This window comes from Carettochelys insculpta, chromosome 7 (assembly GCF_033958435.1).
Source record: "Carettochelys insculpta isolate YL-2023 chromosome 7, ASM3395843v1, whole genome shotgun sequence".
NCBI classification, from domain to species: domain Eukaryota; kingdom Metazoa; phylum Chordata; order Testudines; family Carettochelyidae; genus Carettochelys; species Carettochelys insculpta.
The window spans coordinates 60,815,868-60,834,429 of NC_134143.1; the positions used below are offsets into that span (position 1 = coordinate 60,815,868).

Genomic DNA, 18,562 nt, shown 5'->3' on the forward strand with positions numbered 1-18,562 from the left:
GAAATAGTTTTTCCTAATATCCAACCTACACCTCTCCCTTTGTTACTTCAGGCCATTATTCCTTGTTCTGTCATCTGTCACCACTGAGAACAGTCTCTCTCCAATCCTCTTTAGAGCCCCTTTTCAGAAAGTTGAAGACTGCTATCAATCGCCCCTCAGTCTTCTCTTCTGCAAACTAAATAAACCCAAATCTTTCAGCCTGTCCTCATAGGTCATGTGCTCCAGACTCCTAATAATTTTCGTTGCCCTCCACTGACCCCTCTCCAACGTGTCCACATCCTTTGTATACTGCGGGGTCCAGAACTGGACACAATACTCCAGATGAGGCCTCACCAGAGCCGAGTAGAGGGGAATAATAGCATCTCTAGATCTGCTGGAAATGCTTCTCCTAATGCACCCCAATATGCCATTAGCCTTCTTGGCTTCAAGGGCACACTGTTGACTCATATCCAGCCTCGTACTCACTGTAATCCCCAGGTCCTTTTCTGCTGCACTGCTACTTAGCCAGTCGGTCCCCAGCCTGTAACTGTGCTTGGGATTCTTCTGTCCCAAGTGCAGGACTCTGCACTTGTCCTTGTTGAACCTCATCACATTTTTTGGCCTAATCCTCCAGTTTGTCTAGGTCACTCTGGACCCTATCCCTACCCTCCAATTTATCTTCCTGACCCCCTACCTTGGTGTCATCTGCAAATTTGCTGAGGGTGCAATCCATCCCCTCATCCAGGTCATTAATAAAGATGTTGAACAGTACTGGTCCTACACCGTCCCTGATAACCCTCTAATTGTTAACGTACCTGTAGAACCCCTTCTTATTGCTCTTCACATTCCTTGCTAAGTGTAGTTCCAATTGTGCATTCACTTTCCTGATTACCCCCTGGCATTCTCCAGCTATATATGTATACTCCTCCTCCTTACTCATCTGTCCAAGTTCCACTTCTTATATGCATCCTTTCTGAGTTTAAGCTCACCAAGGATTTCACTTGTAAGCTAAGCTGGTTGCCTACCATATTTGCTTTTCTAACTGCACATCAGGATGATTTGTTCCTCTGCCTTCCATAAGACCTCTTTAAAATACCGCCAATTCTCCTGAACTCCTTTCCCCTTCATATTAGCTTTCCAGGGGATCCTGCCCACCCAGTCTCTCAGGGAGTCGAAGTCTGGCCTTCTGAAATCAAGGGTCTGTATTTTACTGTTCACCTTGCTTCCATTTGTCAGAATCCTGAAATCTACCATCTCATGATCACTGCAGCCCACGTTTTCACCCAGCTCCCTGTTTGTGAGCAGCAGGTCAAGCTTGCTGCCTTGAATCATATAGGAGAAAATCCCTGATGACGTCACAGATTGAGATAAATCAAATTCCATCATAATGAAATGATAGTCATCTATTAAGAATTTCACTTATGGAACACAGCGATCTTTTGAAAGAAGTCCTTCCGGAAGATCTCTTCCAAAAGAACTTCTTTGAAAAGAGTGTATCCACACACAACAAGCAGATCAAAAGAGTGATCTGCTCTTTTGAAAGAGAGTGTCCATGCAGCTCCCGGTCTTTCAAAACAACAGGTCAAGGATCGAAAAATCAGGCGCCATGAAGACCATTCTTTGGAAAAAAGGGCCCATGGAGCATTTACATATGTTTTCTTTTGAAAGAAGCTTTGGAAAGAAGGCGCTCTTCCTGAAATGGGAGTGGAAGAGCGCTTTCGAAAGGAGTACCGCAATCTTGCAATTTGATTTCGAAAGAATGTGTTTTGTATGTAGACACTCTGCTGGACTTTTCAAAAGAGGCCCTTCTTTCAAAAAATATTTCAGAAGAACTTGCTATTCTAGCCATGGCCCAAGAGATTGACAGATGGCAGAGAGAGACAATACAGTTATGGGTCCCCTAAAATCTCCTTTATAAAGAGTCATATAGAATAATATAGTTATAGCTTTTCTCTAGCATTTTATTTATATATTTTATTTTTTCTTTGAGCTATTTGTATAGTTTAATCAAAACCCTACTGTCTAGAAAATTACCATTGTCAAATGCTATAGAATGATTAAAAAGTTAGTAGACAGAATATTTTCTGTTATGTTCTTTCGACTATTAGACTAATTCCTTTACAGCCCTTTTGTATTTCAACAGGGCTTTTCTTAAGGCAAGCACAATACCTAGGGAGTTAATGAAGACACTGTAGAAGTCAGGTGCAAGAGGATGGTTAATTCTCAACTTCTTAGTGTTGGTCATTTCCTCTCAGTGCCATATTTTTTCTTCTGATTTAATTTTTATAGTTTGAGAGACAATGAGTCTGTGAATATACCTGCTGTTTTCTAATCAAATGTTAACAAATGATGCAGCTTGTAGTCAGAAGAGTCATATTAGTACAGCTTAACCTCTGCCACTTTTAACTCCACAAGGTGCTACTGACCATCCAATCAATATATTGACTCATCTGCATGATACAGCTGGAGTAGCTGGCCTAGCACTGAAATTACTCCAGTCTGTCCTCTCCAACTGGTCCCAGACAGTGAGAGACCATTCTCATTTCAGAACTGTCTCACCTTTAGAATCCTACAGGGATTATACCTGTTCCCCATGCCAAAATCTACAGGAGGTGTACGGAGACCATGCACCATGTTGTGTATTTCACTTCCCTCAGATGCAGTTAGTACTATCACAGGGATATCAGAATGCCTACAAGAGATCAGCTCCTAGAAGAACAACTGGATCAAAATGGTGTGATGCAAAAGGGGGAACATCAAGCTATTCTTCCCGTCTGTCATGCCCTTTGTCAGAGAAGTCAAAGCCTGAGAGCCATATTCAACTCCCCATTGAACCTAGATAGTCAGGTATTAGTCATGGGAAAAGCCTCCTCCTGTGTGTAACTTGGTAGGAAAGTCTTCCTCTGACTCACAGATGAAGCTCTGATTGTAATGATCCATGTGTTGGTCACTTTCAGGTCACATTCTCAGAATCTGCTGTGTTTTATGACTGAACAGGGAAGCACTTCAGGGGCATCAGCTTGTGTAGAATGTGGCTGTTCATCTCAGTGAGCTGAGCTGCCATGGATACACTTCCATCATGTACGTATCCCTCCACTGGCTTGGCAGAGGGCTTGGACTGCCTCAATTCTAAAGCCATCAGTGGTTCGGGATCAAGCTGCATCAGTGACCACCTCTCCCTTCGTGTTTCATCGTTACCTAGCCAGGAGAATGTGAGGGCTTTTTTCAGAGGTGGACCTTCCAATTTTCATCTGTACCTTGGTCACCTCAAGAGTAAACAACTGTATTGGAAAAAAGTCTCAGTGGTATACCAAGGTTAGCCTGTAACTTCACAAATGACAAGCAGTCCTTTGACACTTTAAATCAGGCATGTCCAACCTGTGGCCCTGGACAGCTAGTAATGTGGCCCCACGAGATCGTAAACTGTTAACATTATTGTGTGATTTATATACATTAACTACGTTATATATTTTATATGCAGGCCAAGACAATTCCTCTTCACTCAATGCGGCCCAGGCAAGCCAAAAGGTTGGACACCCATGCTTTAAATCAAGTTTGAAAGTTGATGATATTTATGCAGAATAGTGCCCTACTTATCTAGTGGTTTATTGCTCAGGGGACACACAGCACTAATACTCTGTGATAGACCTTGGCTGCCTGTGCTTTTCAGGTGGAGATTAAGGTATTGGTTTTATTTGATAACTGACCTGTATGTTTTGCTATCACTGTTGTGGTCAGCTGAGGTTCTCAAGGTACATCCTCTCTTGGTGGTCACTTGCTAACGAGTGGGACATCTTCATGTCACCTTCCTATTTGTGAGTCCATTGACGATTGACCAGCCTGACTCTGGAGCTGTAGGTCTTATCCCAGACACAAGTGTTGGTAGCTGTTGGAGGGGCACAGGGTAGTTTTTACCATTCTTTTCTCCTTCTCTACCTCTCCTCATCTGTGTTGCAGTGAGACCTCACAAATTGCACTACCACCTCATGGATTACTCCTCTTCATTGGGGATGGTCCTGGGCAAGGTTCTCTCAAGTGTCGACACTGATGCTGCACTTTTTCACATATGCTTGCAGCATATCCTTAAATTGCTTCCTTTTGCCCCCAACGTAACCATTAATGATAGAATAAAAAATTATCTCAGTGCACGGGAGAAATAGTCTTTTTTTGTCATGTTGAGAGCACCACTTATCTAGGTAGTCTGTCCTCAGCGTTAGGACTCCTCCTAATACCTAATAGTTCTAAGTTTTATTTTAAACTATGTAGCATGAGATTTAGTATCCCTCCCAAAGTTTGTTAGCAATAGCTGCTGTACCTGTTGATAGTCTCAGCCACCATGAGTGGTTATTTCTATGTAGCTTCTCTTTATTTAGGAAAAAAAAAAGTTCACATTCTATGAGCTTGTTGAATTGTACCTAGATTTTGAAGCAGTGTGGTACAAAATTTGGAAATTTACAGTAAGAAATAGATGTGCAAATGTAGTAGAGTTAATGAAGCTGGTATACAGTAAAGATTCAGTCCAGGAATTCTGGCTTCCAAATCCTTTAACAGAATCACATTTTGATGTTTCTGGAAACTCTCAGAAATTGCACTAATATAATCAAATCAGTTGCTAAATAGATTTAGTTAAATTAATGTAAGTTACTTGTGTTGATGTTCTTCACTCCTTTTGAGAGAGGTTAACACAGCTAAAGATAAACTGATTTCAGCCACCCTGTAACTGAATTTAAAAAGTTCATCCAAGAAGGATGCACCAATTTAATCGAATTATTTTTTATTTTAAATGTTAATAATTTGTTTCAGGGAGTTGTAGTATTCCGGATTTCAATGTAGACCTCCGACCAGACTCTTGCAACTGCCTTAGGTAAACAATTTACAAGATGTCAGTGATAAAATATTTGTTTACCATATATCATTCAACCACTTGATGTCTGTGTGCTATGTAGATTGATAAAGCATATGGTTATAAGCAGCGTTTCTTAACCTTTTTGAGGCCACGGAATATGAAACAATACTTTTAATGTGGAACACCTATGAAAATTTTCTGAAAAAAATTGTTGTCAGACCAAAAATACAAAACAAAACAAAACCCCAAACAGTAACATGTACAGCAACAACAAAATGAAGTAATTTAATCAAGTATCATGACAAAGAAGAAGTAACATTGTATCTGGTTTTAATAGCAGAAGATATATACTCTCAGTGTACGATATCAAAAAAGTGTCAGGTGCTCACAGCACGCCTGTGAATTGTTCACAGAATAACGTAGTTTAAGAGGCACTAGTCATAAGAACTTAACAATGGCTGCACAGCCTCAGACCAAAGATCAGTGTAGTTTGGTGTTTCTCAACTGTTTTGATGAAGTACCCCTTCTCCAAAAAACATAAGTAACCTCAGACTTCTGTCATATACTCCTAAGAGTGTTAACAAAGAGGAAGCCATGCTAGTCTATACACTATCAAAACAAAAAGCAGTCAAGTAGCACTTTAAAGACTAGCAAAATGGTTTATTAGGTGAGCTTTCCTGGGAGTCTTTGCTAGTCTTTAAAGTGCTACTTGACTGCCTTTTGTCTTCCTAAGAGTATGTGTACCAATGGTTGAGAAATTTGGTCCCACGGTAATCTGAGGTCTTGAAACAAGTATCTTTAAACCTTTCCAGATTACTGTACCTTTTTCAGGAGTGGGATTTGTTTTGCATATCACCAAGTTGCAAACAACTTGCAAAAATATCGCAAAAGATTACTACTGAAAACTTGCTGACATTCTGCCATCATATTATCAAATTAATGAAGTGAATAGAAATATTGTACTTACATTTCAGCATAAGGCATATAAAGTAATAGAAAAAAGTCAATGTTTGAATGAACTTTTAGATTGTACTGCCTTTACTAGTGTTTTTGTATGTAGCTTGTTTTCAAACTATGGAAATATCTAGATGAATTGATGTACCTTCTTTGAAGACCTTGGTGTAGCCACAGGGGTACTAGTACCCCTGGTCGGGAAACATTGATCAAGTCCAGCATCAGAGAGGTAGCCGCATTAGTCTGTATCTTGGAGAACAAGAAGTCCTGTGGCACCTTATAGACTAACAGATACCAAAGACTATTGTCCTTGGTTTGCACTTCCCAGCCAGTGGGAGCTACAGGAAGCATTGACCTGGCCTAGGTAAACAAAGCATCTGACAGCCTTCTAGGGGCTAATCCTGGCAAACCACATCTGTCCTACAGGCGGCTTATTGCCTACCCCCTCGGTAGTATAACATTTTCTTTAATAAATATCCCCTGTTTAAAAAGACTGTTCTGTATTTCATCACACTGTCCAGTAATGGAGAAGACATCCCACATTTCCAGTTCTGGCTTCATCTTTTATTGGAGCCTAACTGTGTAGCCTGTAACTCATCTTAACCAACTCCTCTTCCTGCTCCCCATTTCTTTGCAAGAATTCACAGTTGGGGTTCTGTGGCTGCAAAACACATTCCCAAACTGTGGAACTTTCCTAAGTTTTCACTATGTTTTCTGCTATTGGGGATCAGACTTGCAAAGTTCTGTCACACTGTTTTCCCCAAAAGGACAGCATGAGGTGAAAATTATAAAAATAAAATATGCATGCCACAGTATATTTTAAAACATTTCAGGAGTCCTTTTACTAGATGAAATCTTGTACTGTATAGTTCCTACTTATAATTAAACATTCACTGGTTAACGATTCGTTTCCTCCCTTTAATGAAAACACGATTAATCCAAAGATGAATGGAGTGTGAGAGGCTGGATTCCCCCAGCCTCTTTCTGTAAACACCTTTTCTGGCTCCCAAGTATCATAAACTACATTCATTCACTTGGCTACTCTGGCACTGGCCACTTCATTGTGCCATAACTCAGATGTTAAAGTTTTCCTCATCCTAGCAAATTACTTGTTACTAATATTTGGAAATGCCACCAAATTGTTTGGTCTGTGTATAAGTGGCATAATGAAATTGTTGTCTGCAGCGCCATTAGAATGGCTTTTTGTGCTGTCCTTACACAATAAATCGTAAATTTTGATTAAAAGTTCAGTTTGCTGTGTTAGAGCAGAATCCTGTAAGTTGGTTCCATGCTCTGGAATTCTCTCCCTCTCTTGGTCCAGTAAAGCTCAGGGCTCATTTCCAGAGGTGGAAAAAGTGTCCAAAAAGTTACTTAAATAAAAGTACAGCTGCTTTGGGAGGAATGTACTTAAGTACAAGTTACCGGGGTCCCTCTGGAAAACTACTTGAGTAAAAGTACAAACCCACATACACACCACCCCCATCACATTTAGATTGTACTTAGATATCCAGAAGTGAAAGCAGCTGTACTTCTTCTCAAGTAAATTTTTGGATACTGTTTCCACCTCTGCATCATTTCCTTTATTTATTCAGGTATGTGCAGACACTGGGTGCTCATGGAATGAATCAGTGTGGTCATCATTGGGGAATTGAATCTGATATTTGCCCATCTGTTTTTGTTTGTAAACATGCTCAGATACAGAAGTGGGTTTCTTTTGACAGGTTGAAAATGACCAAGGGCCTGGTTTTTCAGAAGTCCTGAGCATTTTCTGTTCTCTTTTACTTCAGCTGGAGTTGTTGTTGCTTGGCACTTCTGTACATCAGGTCATGACAAAGACATTCTAAAGAGCACTCCATGACTGAGACTCGTGAGCAGTTATTTTGAACATTTTGATAAGTGAAAGCAATATACGCCAATTTCTTTTTATAGTCCACATTTTCTACTGTAATCTATTGCAGCCTCCTATTCTCAGCTCAGCATTTTTTATTTATTGGCTAATACGTGGTATCTGTGTGTGTAACCCTGTTTTTATGCTGTTTTTATGCTTGCTGAACCAAATTAAATCCTACTATAACTACATTGATTTGAATGGATTTACATCAAGGATGAATTTGCCCCATGGTGAATGCATCAAAAGGTTACTTATCAATTGCTCTCTGGGAAACAATGGAAGTTGTATACTCTCACATAAGATTTTCTTTGTTTCACATACCATTACCAATACCCTTCCAAGACACACACAGTGGCTACGTCTACATGTGCACGCTACATCGAAATAAGCTATTTCAATGAATAGCGTCTACACATTCTCCAGGGCTGGCAACGTCGACGTTGGGCAGCACCACATCGAAATAGGCGCTGCGAGGGAACGTCTACACGCCAAAGTAGCACACATCGAAATGAGGGTGCCAGGAACAGCTGCAGACAGGGTCACAGGGCGGACTCAACAGCAAGCCACTCCCTTAAAGGGCCCTCCCAGACACACTTGCACTAAACAGCACAAGATACACTGAGCCGACAACTAGTTGCAGACCCTGTGCATGCAGCATTTATCCCCAGCTGCAGCAGCAGCAGCCAGAAGCCCTGGGCTAAGAGAGAGAGCGTCTCTCAACCCCTCAGCTGATGGCCACCATGGAGGACCCTGTTATTTCGATGTTGCGGGACGCGGATCGTCTACACGTTCCCTACTTCGACGTTGAATGTTGAAGTAGGGCGCTATTCCCATCCCCTCATGGGGTTAGCGACTTCGATGTCTCACTGCCTAACGTCGAAGTTAACTTCGAAATAGCGCCCAACACGTGTAGCCGTGACGGGCTCTATTTTGAAGTTGGTGCCGCTACTTTGAAGTAGCGTGCACGTGTAGACGCGGCTAGTAAGAGTCTGCGATTGAGCATATGCACATAATATAGCGCAATAAAAATGAGGAAGAGTAAGAGGTAGCAGCACATAGAAATGTTAAGCACACACAGGCTAACTGAGAACAATAAGTTGTTTCATATAAAGTCAGCATCCTAAAAGAACATTCATATCAGGGTAAGACTCTCCCTTGTTGACTTCAAGACTGAGCCAATTCCCTTTGAACTATCAAAAGTCCTTAAGAGGAATGTAGGTGTTCTCCTAATGTTCTTCTAATTCCTTCCTTCTTGTGCCAGGATATGCCCCTTTCAGGTCTAACACAAACATACAAGTGTGTATTGCAAGATGCTCATATTTTGGAACCAGGAGGAGTTTACGCAGATGAAGTGGTGTCTGATACAAACATCTAATGTACATGTATTTTATCCAGCCTAAAACAACGTCTACACTAGGCAAAGTAGGTCAAGTGCAGATATGCAATTCTAGCTACAGGAGTTGCATAGCTAGAATCAACCTATCTGCTCAGCTTACTTGGCCATCCCTATTGAACAAGTTCAACAGGAGATTGTCTCCGTCAACCCCCCTTTCTCCTCTCATCTTGTGAGGAGTGCAGTGGTCAACTTTAACCCCTGAGAGGTCAATTTCATGCATCCCTAGTAGACATGCAAAACTGAACCCTGGAAGATTGACCCCTGAGCAGATCGATCTTCCAGACTGTTGTAAACATAGCCTAGTAGTGTCCTAATCCAAAAGTGGAAATTTGGCCTTTACCCTCTTTAGTTCTCTGTCACAAGTGCACCAGCATTGTACATTTTTAGCTCGGAAGTGAAGTAAGACTATGTAATGATTTTTTTAAAAATAGTATATTTCAGTATTTATGCAAAACATTTGATATTCTGCTTTTTTAAGTAAGATTTTAAATGTATGCAAAACTGAAGAATTCTTTTATTCATTAATTGTGTTTTCCTGCCTGCCAGCCAAGAGCGTTACTGCAGCACTGCTAAAAGTTGTACCATATGTTTCACTGTGAAGTGTATTAAAGAGAACAAATTGAGCATTGAGAGTACTTAATAATAAATGTTCATGACAGGGTAATTGCAATTTGCTCTTGCAGAATTGTCAAATTGATTTAAACTGCTCTATTACTATTAAAATTAGCCTTTTTTGATTTTATATGTTGTGTTAATTTTCTGAGTTTAGAGGAATTCTCAAATTTGAACCATAAACTGTTAGCGGAAGTGTACATTGTCCCAGCTGTTTGTATGTGCCAGGGCTTCTGAATAATGTTCAGAAACCTTCAAAAAGGATGTGTGATATGGGAAGGTACTCAATGTGGGAGCTCAAATAACCTTTCAAAACACAAATCACAACTTTTGTAAGCTGTGGTGTCAGTGGAGATACTAGAAGCAACTGTTGAGTTTAAGGCTTGCTATACCAGATTACTTGTTGGATTTGGATGTATGTATGGATTCATCAGAAAATTTAAGTAATAAAACAACTGTCCTACAGCCGCACCTGTCTTGGAACACGTCAACTAAAATCTTTAGAAGAACCAGCAATATTTATGATAGTTTATAAAACCAAAATAGCATAAGGGAGCCTGTTTTACAGAATTTACCTTCTTTATGGTTGCTTAATGGTAGGAGTGTCACAATAGACAAAATATGCACTAATAGAGAAAGCAAATGACTCTAATACTAACCTACTTATTCTGCTGCATGGACATTTTTGTGTGGTGTAGTTGCCAAAGAGTTTTTTCTTTGTATTTTCTTTCAGATGCGGTTTCCACATCTGCTTACTCATCCCCGGCTAAAAGTTTAGGAGACCCAGGAATAACACCATTGTCTCCATCCCATATTGCGGTAAGAAATATAGGGTATATTTTGTATGGTATATCAACGTTCTTTTCTACTGTCTGTCCCAACTATAAGAATTCAGGACTCCTGCCCCCTCAGTCTCCCAGGCATCAGTTACAGAACTCACAGCCGAAATGCAGAAAGTTAAAGGAGCTATTCCACTAGTTCAATCAGAAGAGGTAAAGAATAATATCCTGGCCCAATTGAAGTTAATGGTAGTTCTCCCATCAACTCCAAGAGAGCTAGAATTCCATCCAAAATATATAAAGATAGATGTAGAGGAAGGTAACACCCATCTGCATAAGTCAGTCTACTAACACTCTACAGAACAATCTCTTCTATGCATCATCATCAACCATGGGCTCATAGACCATTGGTGCCTGATGCCTCTCTCACTATTTCTTTCCATCTTTCCCTGTCCGGTGCAGTGTGGCTTAGTTTCTGCAGACTAGCTCTTGATTTTTTGTTCTTCATTCATTCTGCAAATATGCCCGAATAGCTGTAATGTGCATTGTATAACCTTCTGCAGTAGTTTCTCTTTGAGCTGTATCTTCCTAAATAATTCCTTATTGGTGACATTTTGAATCTATCCTATTCTCAAGGGCTGGGTCTACACGAGCCCCTTCCTTCCTAAAGGGGCATGTTAATGCGTGCGTTTGAAATATGCTAATGAATATGCAGCGCCTTATTAACATAATGGAGGCCGCAGTGATTCGAAAGTGTGTCTTTTCTAATTGCGCTGCCCATGGAGACAGGACCTTTCAAAAGGACCCCGCAGTTTTCGAAAGCCCTTTCAAAAACTGGGGGGGGGTCCTTTTGGAAGGTCCCATCTCCACGGGCAGCGCATGATTTGAAAAGCCATACTTTCGAATCACCTTGCATGCCATTATGCTAATGAGGCGCTGCAATGAATATAATTGAAAAATAATTTTGAAATTGGTGATCTAGTTTAGGCCTGAATTTATAATTTTAAAAATCATTTCAGTTAATGCAAATAACAATATTAAGCACTTTAATGGAGTGGGCCATTCTGTCAATGACCTGAAAGTCTGTGTTTTACTGAAGAGGAATTTTCACAGCAGTTTGGAAAGAGAGGCTGCTGAACTCTCTTGTATATTCAAATTCGACACATTAACATGTGGTATGAACCGGGATGGCAATTTTCGAGCTCATTATAGGGGATCTTTTCCATACTTTGCTTTATCTAATTCTTGACTCCCACCCCATCCCTCTTCTCTCTGATTTGCTCACCTTGATAATATTTTTCTGATTTGTCAACCTTGATCACTAATTTTGGTTCTCTGAGCCTTCAATATTGAGTCTGTTCTGGTATGGCTATGATCTGCAGAAGTGGGTCCGACCCACGAAAGCTTATCACCTAATAAATTATTTTGTTAGTCTTTAAAGTGCTACTGGACTGCCTTTTTTGTTTTGATAGTATATAAACTAGCACAGCTATCTCTCTGTTAATATTAAGCAGTATATGTATGCTGCTAAATTTTGAAGAAAGTCAAAATACAGAAATGGTGGAAGTTGCAGGCTAAGCATCTGAAACTAGGGTTTTTTTCAAGTGCTAACCCAGTTTTTTGACAACTATAACCTCTTCAGCAGGCTGAGAGAGAATATTTCCTTCATTGCTGCCATTCAACTAGTTCAGTTCAGTGACTAGTTCATTCAAAACTAAGAAGCCAACTGGGAATTGAAAAAGCTTGTTTTTATCTTCTAGTATATGAATAAAAACTAATTTGAGGAGGGAGAGATCTGCTAGTTTTAAAATATTGAAGGAATTTGTGACCAGAAGTAATTAGTTTATTTCATTAGCTGATGATAATACTCCCAAATCAGTCAGTTTTAAATGCAATTGTGCTTTGATAAACTTTTTTCTTATACTTTCAGCACAAATAGGTAGTTTTATATTATTAAATAATATTCTGTTTTTGTGCAGTATACTTGAATTTCCACCCAAATAGAACTTAAATCACAAGTAAAAAAGCCTCATCTAATCAATAAGAAATGTGTATTTCACCATTTTCTAATGTAATAAAAAGTGTTAAAGTTAAGAATTTGCATTAATATAAATTACACTATTTACTGCATTAAAATATGTGTATGAATATAGTGTTTCCTTCTGCTTAACAAAAAGAAGCACTGTATTTTGCATAAAATCTATTGCTAGTTGCATATCAACATCTTTTAGCAGTCATCAGTCAGTAGGAATCAATCTTCCCTTAGGGAAATACTAAAAAGTAATAATGCAAAACATGAGTAAAGTTGATTAATTAAATAAAAGATTTCTGATTGTTGATTGAAATCATGATTAAAAACGGTGATTCAAATGGTTTTGTTTTTAATTCAACCCACTCAGCCATATTTAGAACCATATTTGATAAGAGTCCAAATGTTTCCAAGCTTTTTGCGTCAGTGAGATAACTAGTTCCTCATTCAATTTGGCTTTTGATGATGGGTAAAAGGCAAATGGTGTAGAAAGTTTAAATCACAATTAAGGAATCCATGCGTCTGTATTTGAACTAAATCTCCCAAAGCCTATCCCTTTGAACAATTTAGTACAGTATCGTTTGCTATATACATTTTGTTGATTATCCTGTAGCTTGCAACTTCACTTTACTGTGAGAGTTGCCTTGACAGTCAGCTCTCTACAGCTATAAAGTGCTGATAAAATTGTTACTGAGAGTGGTCCAGTATACAAAAGGGTGATTAGTACAAGAGGGTGTATATTCTGATATGCTTATTATGAATCTCTCAGTTCAAGTTGTGTAATACCCTGTAAGTATTTGCAATGATGGGTTTGCCCCAGTAAATAGAGCTGATGGGACTGGAGCATAAGCACAACCTGCGTTTTTTGAAGTGACTAGTGATTTTGAGTGCTCAACTGGAGACACTTTAAAGAGACCTGATTTTCAGAGAGAAGGTGCTTTAGGAGTATCTGAAGTTAAGAACCCAAAATGACTATACAGCTTAGACAGTTTAGCAAGTTTAGCGCAAGAATTTTGGTGGGTGGTTACCTTCCAGGTTTTTCAAGCTGAACAGTCTAAGTGGTGATATCCCTTTAAAAAAAACATAAGCTGTGTCTATACAGTGTTTTTACATGCCTGAATAGAAGAAACTAAAAAGTGGGAGGTGTGTATATACATATATTCTGGAGGCTCTGGTTTCAGTTGCATAGTTAAGGTTGAATTAAGTTTTCCATTTTGTGTACAGTACAGTGTATTGCCATATCCATGGCAGCAAAATCTCAAGAAGAACTATGTGATAAATGCTAGAAACATTCAGTTAGTACAGTTTTGTCATGCACCTTGCTTATACTCTGTTCACAAATCTCTCTCTGCCAGGTTTTATTCCATCAGTTCAGCCCTCTGAGCAGCTTCAAGTAGCTGCCTTTGTCTTAAAGAAACAACAACAACAACAAAACCTACCACAAAATATTTCTTCCTATTTCCTACAAAACAACAGTAGCCCCAGGCCAAGAACAAGCAATACTCAGTTTCAAGGCAGTAACCAGTTAAAGGCATCATATTTTATGCATTCACAAAGCTGGAAATGGGGACTCTCAGGCAGAGGAAGAAGGAGAAATATGGTTTTCCTGGGACCCTCAGCGCTTACTTCTGTGAATAGAAAAGCTGATTAAAGATGTTTTTAGAGATATTGTATACGCTATTCATCAGGGTTTGTTTTTTTTTTCTCTCCTCTGGGACCTATCAAATTAAACTGAGGCCCATGCATTTACAGGCAGAGGAACAGGCAGCAGGATACTAGAATTAATCTCAGTGCAATCTTTAAACTATTTCCAGAATAGGTTTTCCATAAGAGACAAAGCAGTTTATGGTGCTGTTCTGTGGTGTTTTGCTTTATTGGCTGTTATTGGATAGACCTGCATAGTTTCCTCTTGGCTTCACCATTTCTGAGCAGCCTGACCACCCCATGCTGAGTAAACTTTAATAACCTACTATTTATTCCATGTGTCATATGCCCATCATATGAAGTAGAACCCCAAAATACATACACTCAAGTTGCGTGTATGTTGCTTTAATGCAACTCATGGTGTTGGGGAGCTGACGCCTGGCTCTGGGCTGCCCCACCACTTGGGAAACTGGCCAGCACTTGTGGGGAAACTGACCAGCGCTGCAGTGCTGGTCAGTTTCCTGTCTCCTGTGAAGGGCAGGCAGCTGAGAGCCAGGCTGCAGCTCCCCGCAGCTCACAGGAGCATGCAGCTGAAAGCCAGGCTCTCCACTGCCCACCATTCACAGGAGACAGGAAACTGACCAGCGCTGCTGCACTGGTCAGTTTTCTGGCTCCCCAAAGTAGCGTGAAATTTGACTTATGTGGGGTTGTGTGAAAACACAACCTCTGCGTAAGTCAAGGGTCTACTGTATTCCATGTCTGATACACACAGGTACAACATGTTTTTCAGCTGATACATTTCTAAGTTGGGTAGGTAGTCATACAGGTCTCAGCTATTTCTGGAAGTAAACACAAGAGGATTTCTGATTCATTTGAATTTGTGATAGATACTAAAATTAACTGTTAATTTGGTTGTTCATTGCATTTCCATGCCCATTAAGGGATACACCCTGCAGACATGGTTCTAGGGGACTGCTCTCTTCTGCAGGAGACAGATAAATGCCTCGCTGCAGTTCAGCGCCACTGAAAGATAGGACAGATTACATAAAGTTCCTTTTCTACACCGTGACGCTAAATCTGTTTTGTTTCTGTCATTTTAACAGAAGGACTCGGATGCAACTGATTCTGTGGAGCAGTCATTTCTCGTTGTTGTGGCTATTGATTTTGGCACGACCTCCAGTGGTTATGCCTACAGCTTCACCAAGGAACCAGAATGTATTCATGTGATGAGGTAAGGGCTGCATTGCAGCACTGAGCTCTTGATAGTGATAGTGCATGTTGTCTGCAGATGCTACATCTGAAGTCAGCGTGGGTTTGGAATGGCTGGATTTGTATACAGCCAACATTGCAAAACCACCCCTTTATGATGCAAATTTCTCTTATTCCTCTTTATATTATTTTAGTTGCTCTAATAGTAAACATGTTCTCTGTGTCTTACTGCTCAGTTTTATAAAATGGTGTGAATTAAAGGAAAAATCGGCTGACTATTCAGAAACATTCAGGGAGCAGTTATAACTGGAGAGGTCGACTTTCTTATCCACATTAACATAATGAATGCTGCATATTTATAAGAGTAATGAGTTCATTTCTCAAAGCACCGAATAGAGAAATCATTGCACGTTGGATTGTGCAAGGCCTCTGTCCTTTTGCCTCGTACTGCTTATAATATGTATCTGCCACCTTCCTGGTATTGTCCATGTTGCCAGCAAGCATGGAGTATCCTCTGCATTTGATTCGGCTGCAGTAGTCTGGGCAGTTGATATGGAGGCACTGATTTAACCACCTGTCTGTGTACCCTTGTTGTTCTCACCAGTATGGACCAAAGGAAGAATGGGAGTCGATACCTTTGGATCCCGCTGTGCTGCAGGAATTGCCTTTTGGAGCTTTACTCTTAGGCTACATCTACACAAGACAGTTTTTTCTGACAAAACCTGGCTTTTGTGGAAAAAACCCGCAGACCATCTGCACGCAGAATGTGCTTTGTCAACAAACTGTCAACAAAACCCAGAACATCCACCGGCGGCATTTTGCATCTCCGCACTGAGGAATAACACCTTTATTGACAGTTTCCTGTCAACAAAAAAAGAGTGTAGACGCTCTGGGGTCCCTTTTGTCGACAGACAGGGCTTCTGATTCGCCCGGCAGCCCTGTTTGCTGAGCTTCCAGTTGGCCAATCTGTCGAGAGAGCGGTTGGGCAGTCTCTATCGACAGAGCAGATTGCTCTTTCAGTCCACATTGTGCATGGATGTGATCTGTCAACAGAAGTTTTGCCAGAAGATCTCTTCCAACAGCAACTTCTGTCAATAGATCGCTGGAGTGTAGATGTAGCCTTTGATTGTGCCTCTCATCTGTGGCTGATTACTAGTCTGTCCTGTGGGGATATCATTGGCAATGACAGTGAGTGAACTGGCTCATCTGCCTACTGATGGCATTTGCTCCATTAAAGTTCCACTGTGTTCCTCAGGTGCTCATCAGCCCAAAGCCATTGGCACTTCCTGAGGTTGTTGGGTTAATTAACTGCTGACCAGCACTTACCTTTAATAGGTATAGGAAGCAGAATTGAACCCATATTTAGTAATAAGTTTGCGTATCCAATTTACAAATTAGCTTTTAAATGCAAAATAAAATTCTTAATTTTAATTGTTAAAATAGGGGATCTGAATTAAATATTGGGGATGAGGAACAGATAGTATCTCCGATTGTATTTCGGTGATCCCAGACTGTGCCATCCTTACAAAAACTTAGCATCTCTAATTCTGTAGTATACTGTGAAAATTGTAGGTAGTGATGCCATACAACAATTTAGCCCAAAATTTGATCTATAGTATCTTAAGTCCTCAACTTGCAATTTGATCTACATTCTGTACTTGTGCAGAAAATAGTTAAAAGCATTGGGTTCTGTACAGCTGCAGAAGTCTACTGGTGCAGATGTTATTGCAGGGTTAGGTAGTTAAAAAGGAGTTCCTGTACAATTGATGGAAAATATTCTCCAGATCCTAAATATCCCTTTGCCACAAACTTTTTGCTGAGAAATTAGTTTATATGGAACTTAGACAAAGCCAATGCAATAAAGTGAACAATGTGCTGTTATGGTAATATGGATCTGTGTAGATATCATTGTATGTTGGTCCAAAACATAGAATAAAGGAACAAGCCATGTTTCTTTCAGTTAGAAAGAGAAAATTTAAAAGTTTACTGAATTGAAAGGACAAAAATCTGAAGGAAAATAAATGTAGTGCCCAAAATTCCTTTGTGGCATAACAAGCATTTTAATAACAAGAACACTTACAAAAATTACTGACTCTGTGCTTTCACCACTGAAGTTGTATTCACAAAGTTCATGCTTTTAGCAGTAACACACATTATAGATTTCTACGTTCTTTGTCTCTTACTTACCATAGAAAATTTTGGAAAAAGTGTTCCAGGATCCCATTCCAACTATGACATGTTTTTGAATTACGAAATTCATTGACTAGAAGTAATTTTAAAAGTTTAAGAAGTTTGACTACCAGTACTTCAGAATGCTTTAAGAAGCTCAAAATATTTACATAATTATGGTTACATGTAGGATCATTTACAAATATTTGAGCACAGGAAATGGAATTTCCAACTGAATCCTTTTTGAGGATGTTTACATGAAAATGTAACACACCAGCGATACATTGCCCTTTCCTTGCTAAGAAATCTTGGATCTCTGCCTGTCTAACATTGATCTTGTCCAGACACTTAGATTTTTGACTACCTTCTAACAAAACTGCTTCTCTGTAAAATGTTTCCTCTGTTATAAGACCAGACGAAACAATATCAGTGATATAGATTAGTAGGTTGTTGAATCTTGGTAGCATGCTATATGCATGAAAAATATAATTAATAGGCAAACCAAAATGATGGTTTTGGCTCCATCTGTTGTTCTTGTTGTAAACACCAGTATTTGCATACAGAGAAAATCTTTTAAGCCCTGATTCAGCATAACCCTTAAAGCATGAAGTTTATTTTAAGTATGTAGGGAGTCTTATTGATTTCAGTGCTTGAATTGAGCATGTGCTTAAGTGTCTAATTTACCTTGACATCAGAGTTTAGTTTTGGTTACTTGATTCCTGTAAAGTCCCTTTAATTGTTCAGTGTTTCTGTTAGGATATTTGTAGCCCATTTGATGGGTTAGGAAGAAATATCCTGCATCCTCTGAAGAACGCCTATCAGCTGATCATGATTTACATGAAGTTCTAAATATTTAGGTTGTTTAAATAGCAGGTACTTGAATTTGTCCTAAGTACTTCACTTGGGGAGACATAAATTTATAGGAAAATGGATGGAACTACATGAGTCTCCCCTGTATCCAGACATCGAACAGCTCTCATCGATGTCCATGGATATTTCACACATGGAGAAGAAGAGTATGTTTTCTTGCCTCAGTGTTGCCACTGTACTTCAA

At 39.7% G+C, this 18,562-nt stretch overlaps 1 protein-coding gene across 5 annotated transcripts in view; it reads left to right on the forward strand.

The window, feature by feature from the left end:
- HSPA12A (heat shock protein family A (Hsp70) member 12A) overlaps positions 1–18,562 on the forward strand; it is a 193,871-nt gene that overhangs the window by 118,297 nt on the left and 57,012 nt on the right. For 2 of the 5 annotated variants that reach the window (XM_074999074.1, XM_074999071.1), the window contains 2 exons: positions 10,412–10,497; positions 15,234–15,361. In XM_074999074.1, the coding sequence (XP_074855175.1) occupies positions 15,357–15,361 (5 nt within the window). In that variant the 5' untranslated portion in view covers positions 10,412–10,497; positions 15,234–15,356. Of the gene's footprint in view, positions 1–3,460; positions 3,508–4,824; positions 4,844–7,566; positions 7,647–10,411; positions 10,498–15,233; positions 15,362–18,562 lie in introns of those variants that run through there. The other 3 variants (XM_074999073.1, XM_074999069.1, XM_074999072.1) reach the window with 3 other exon arrangements.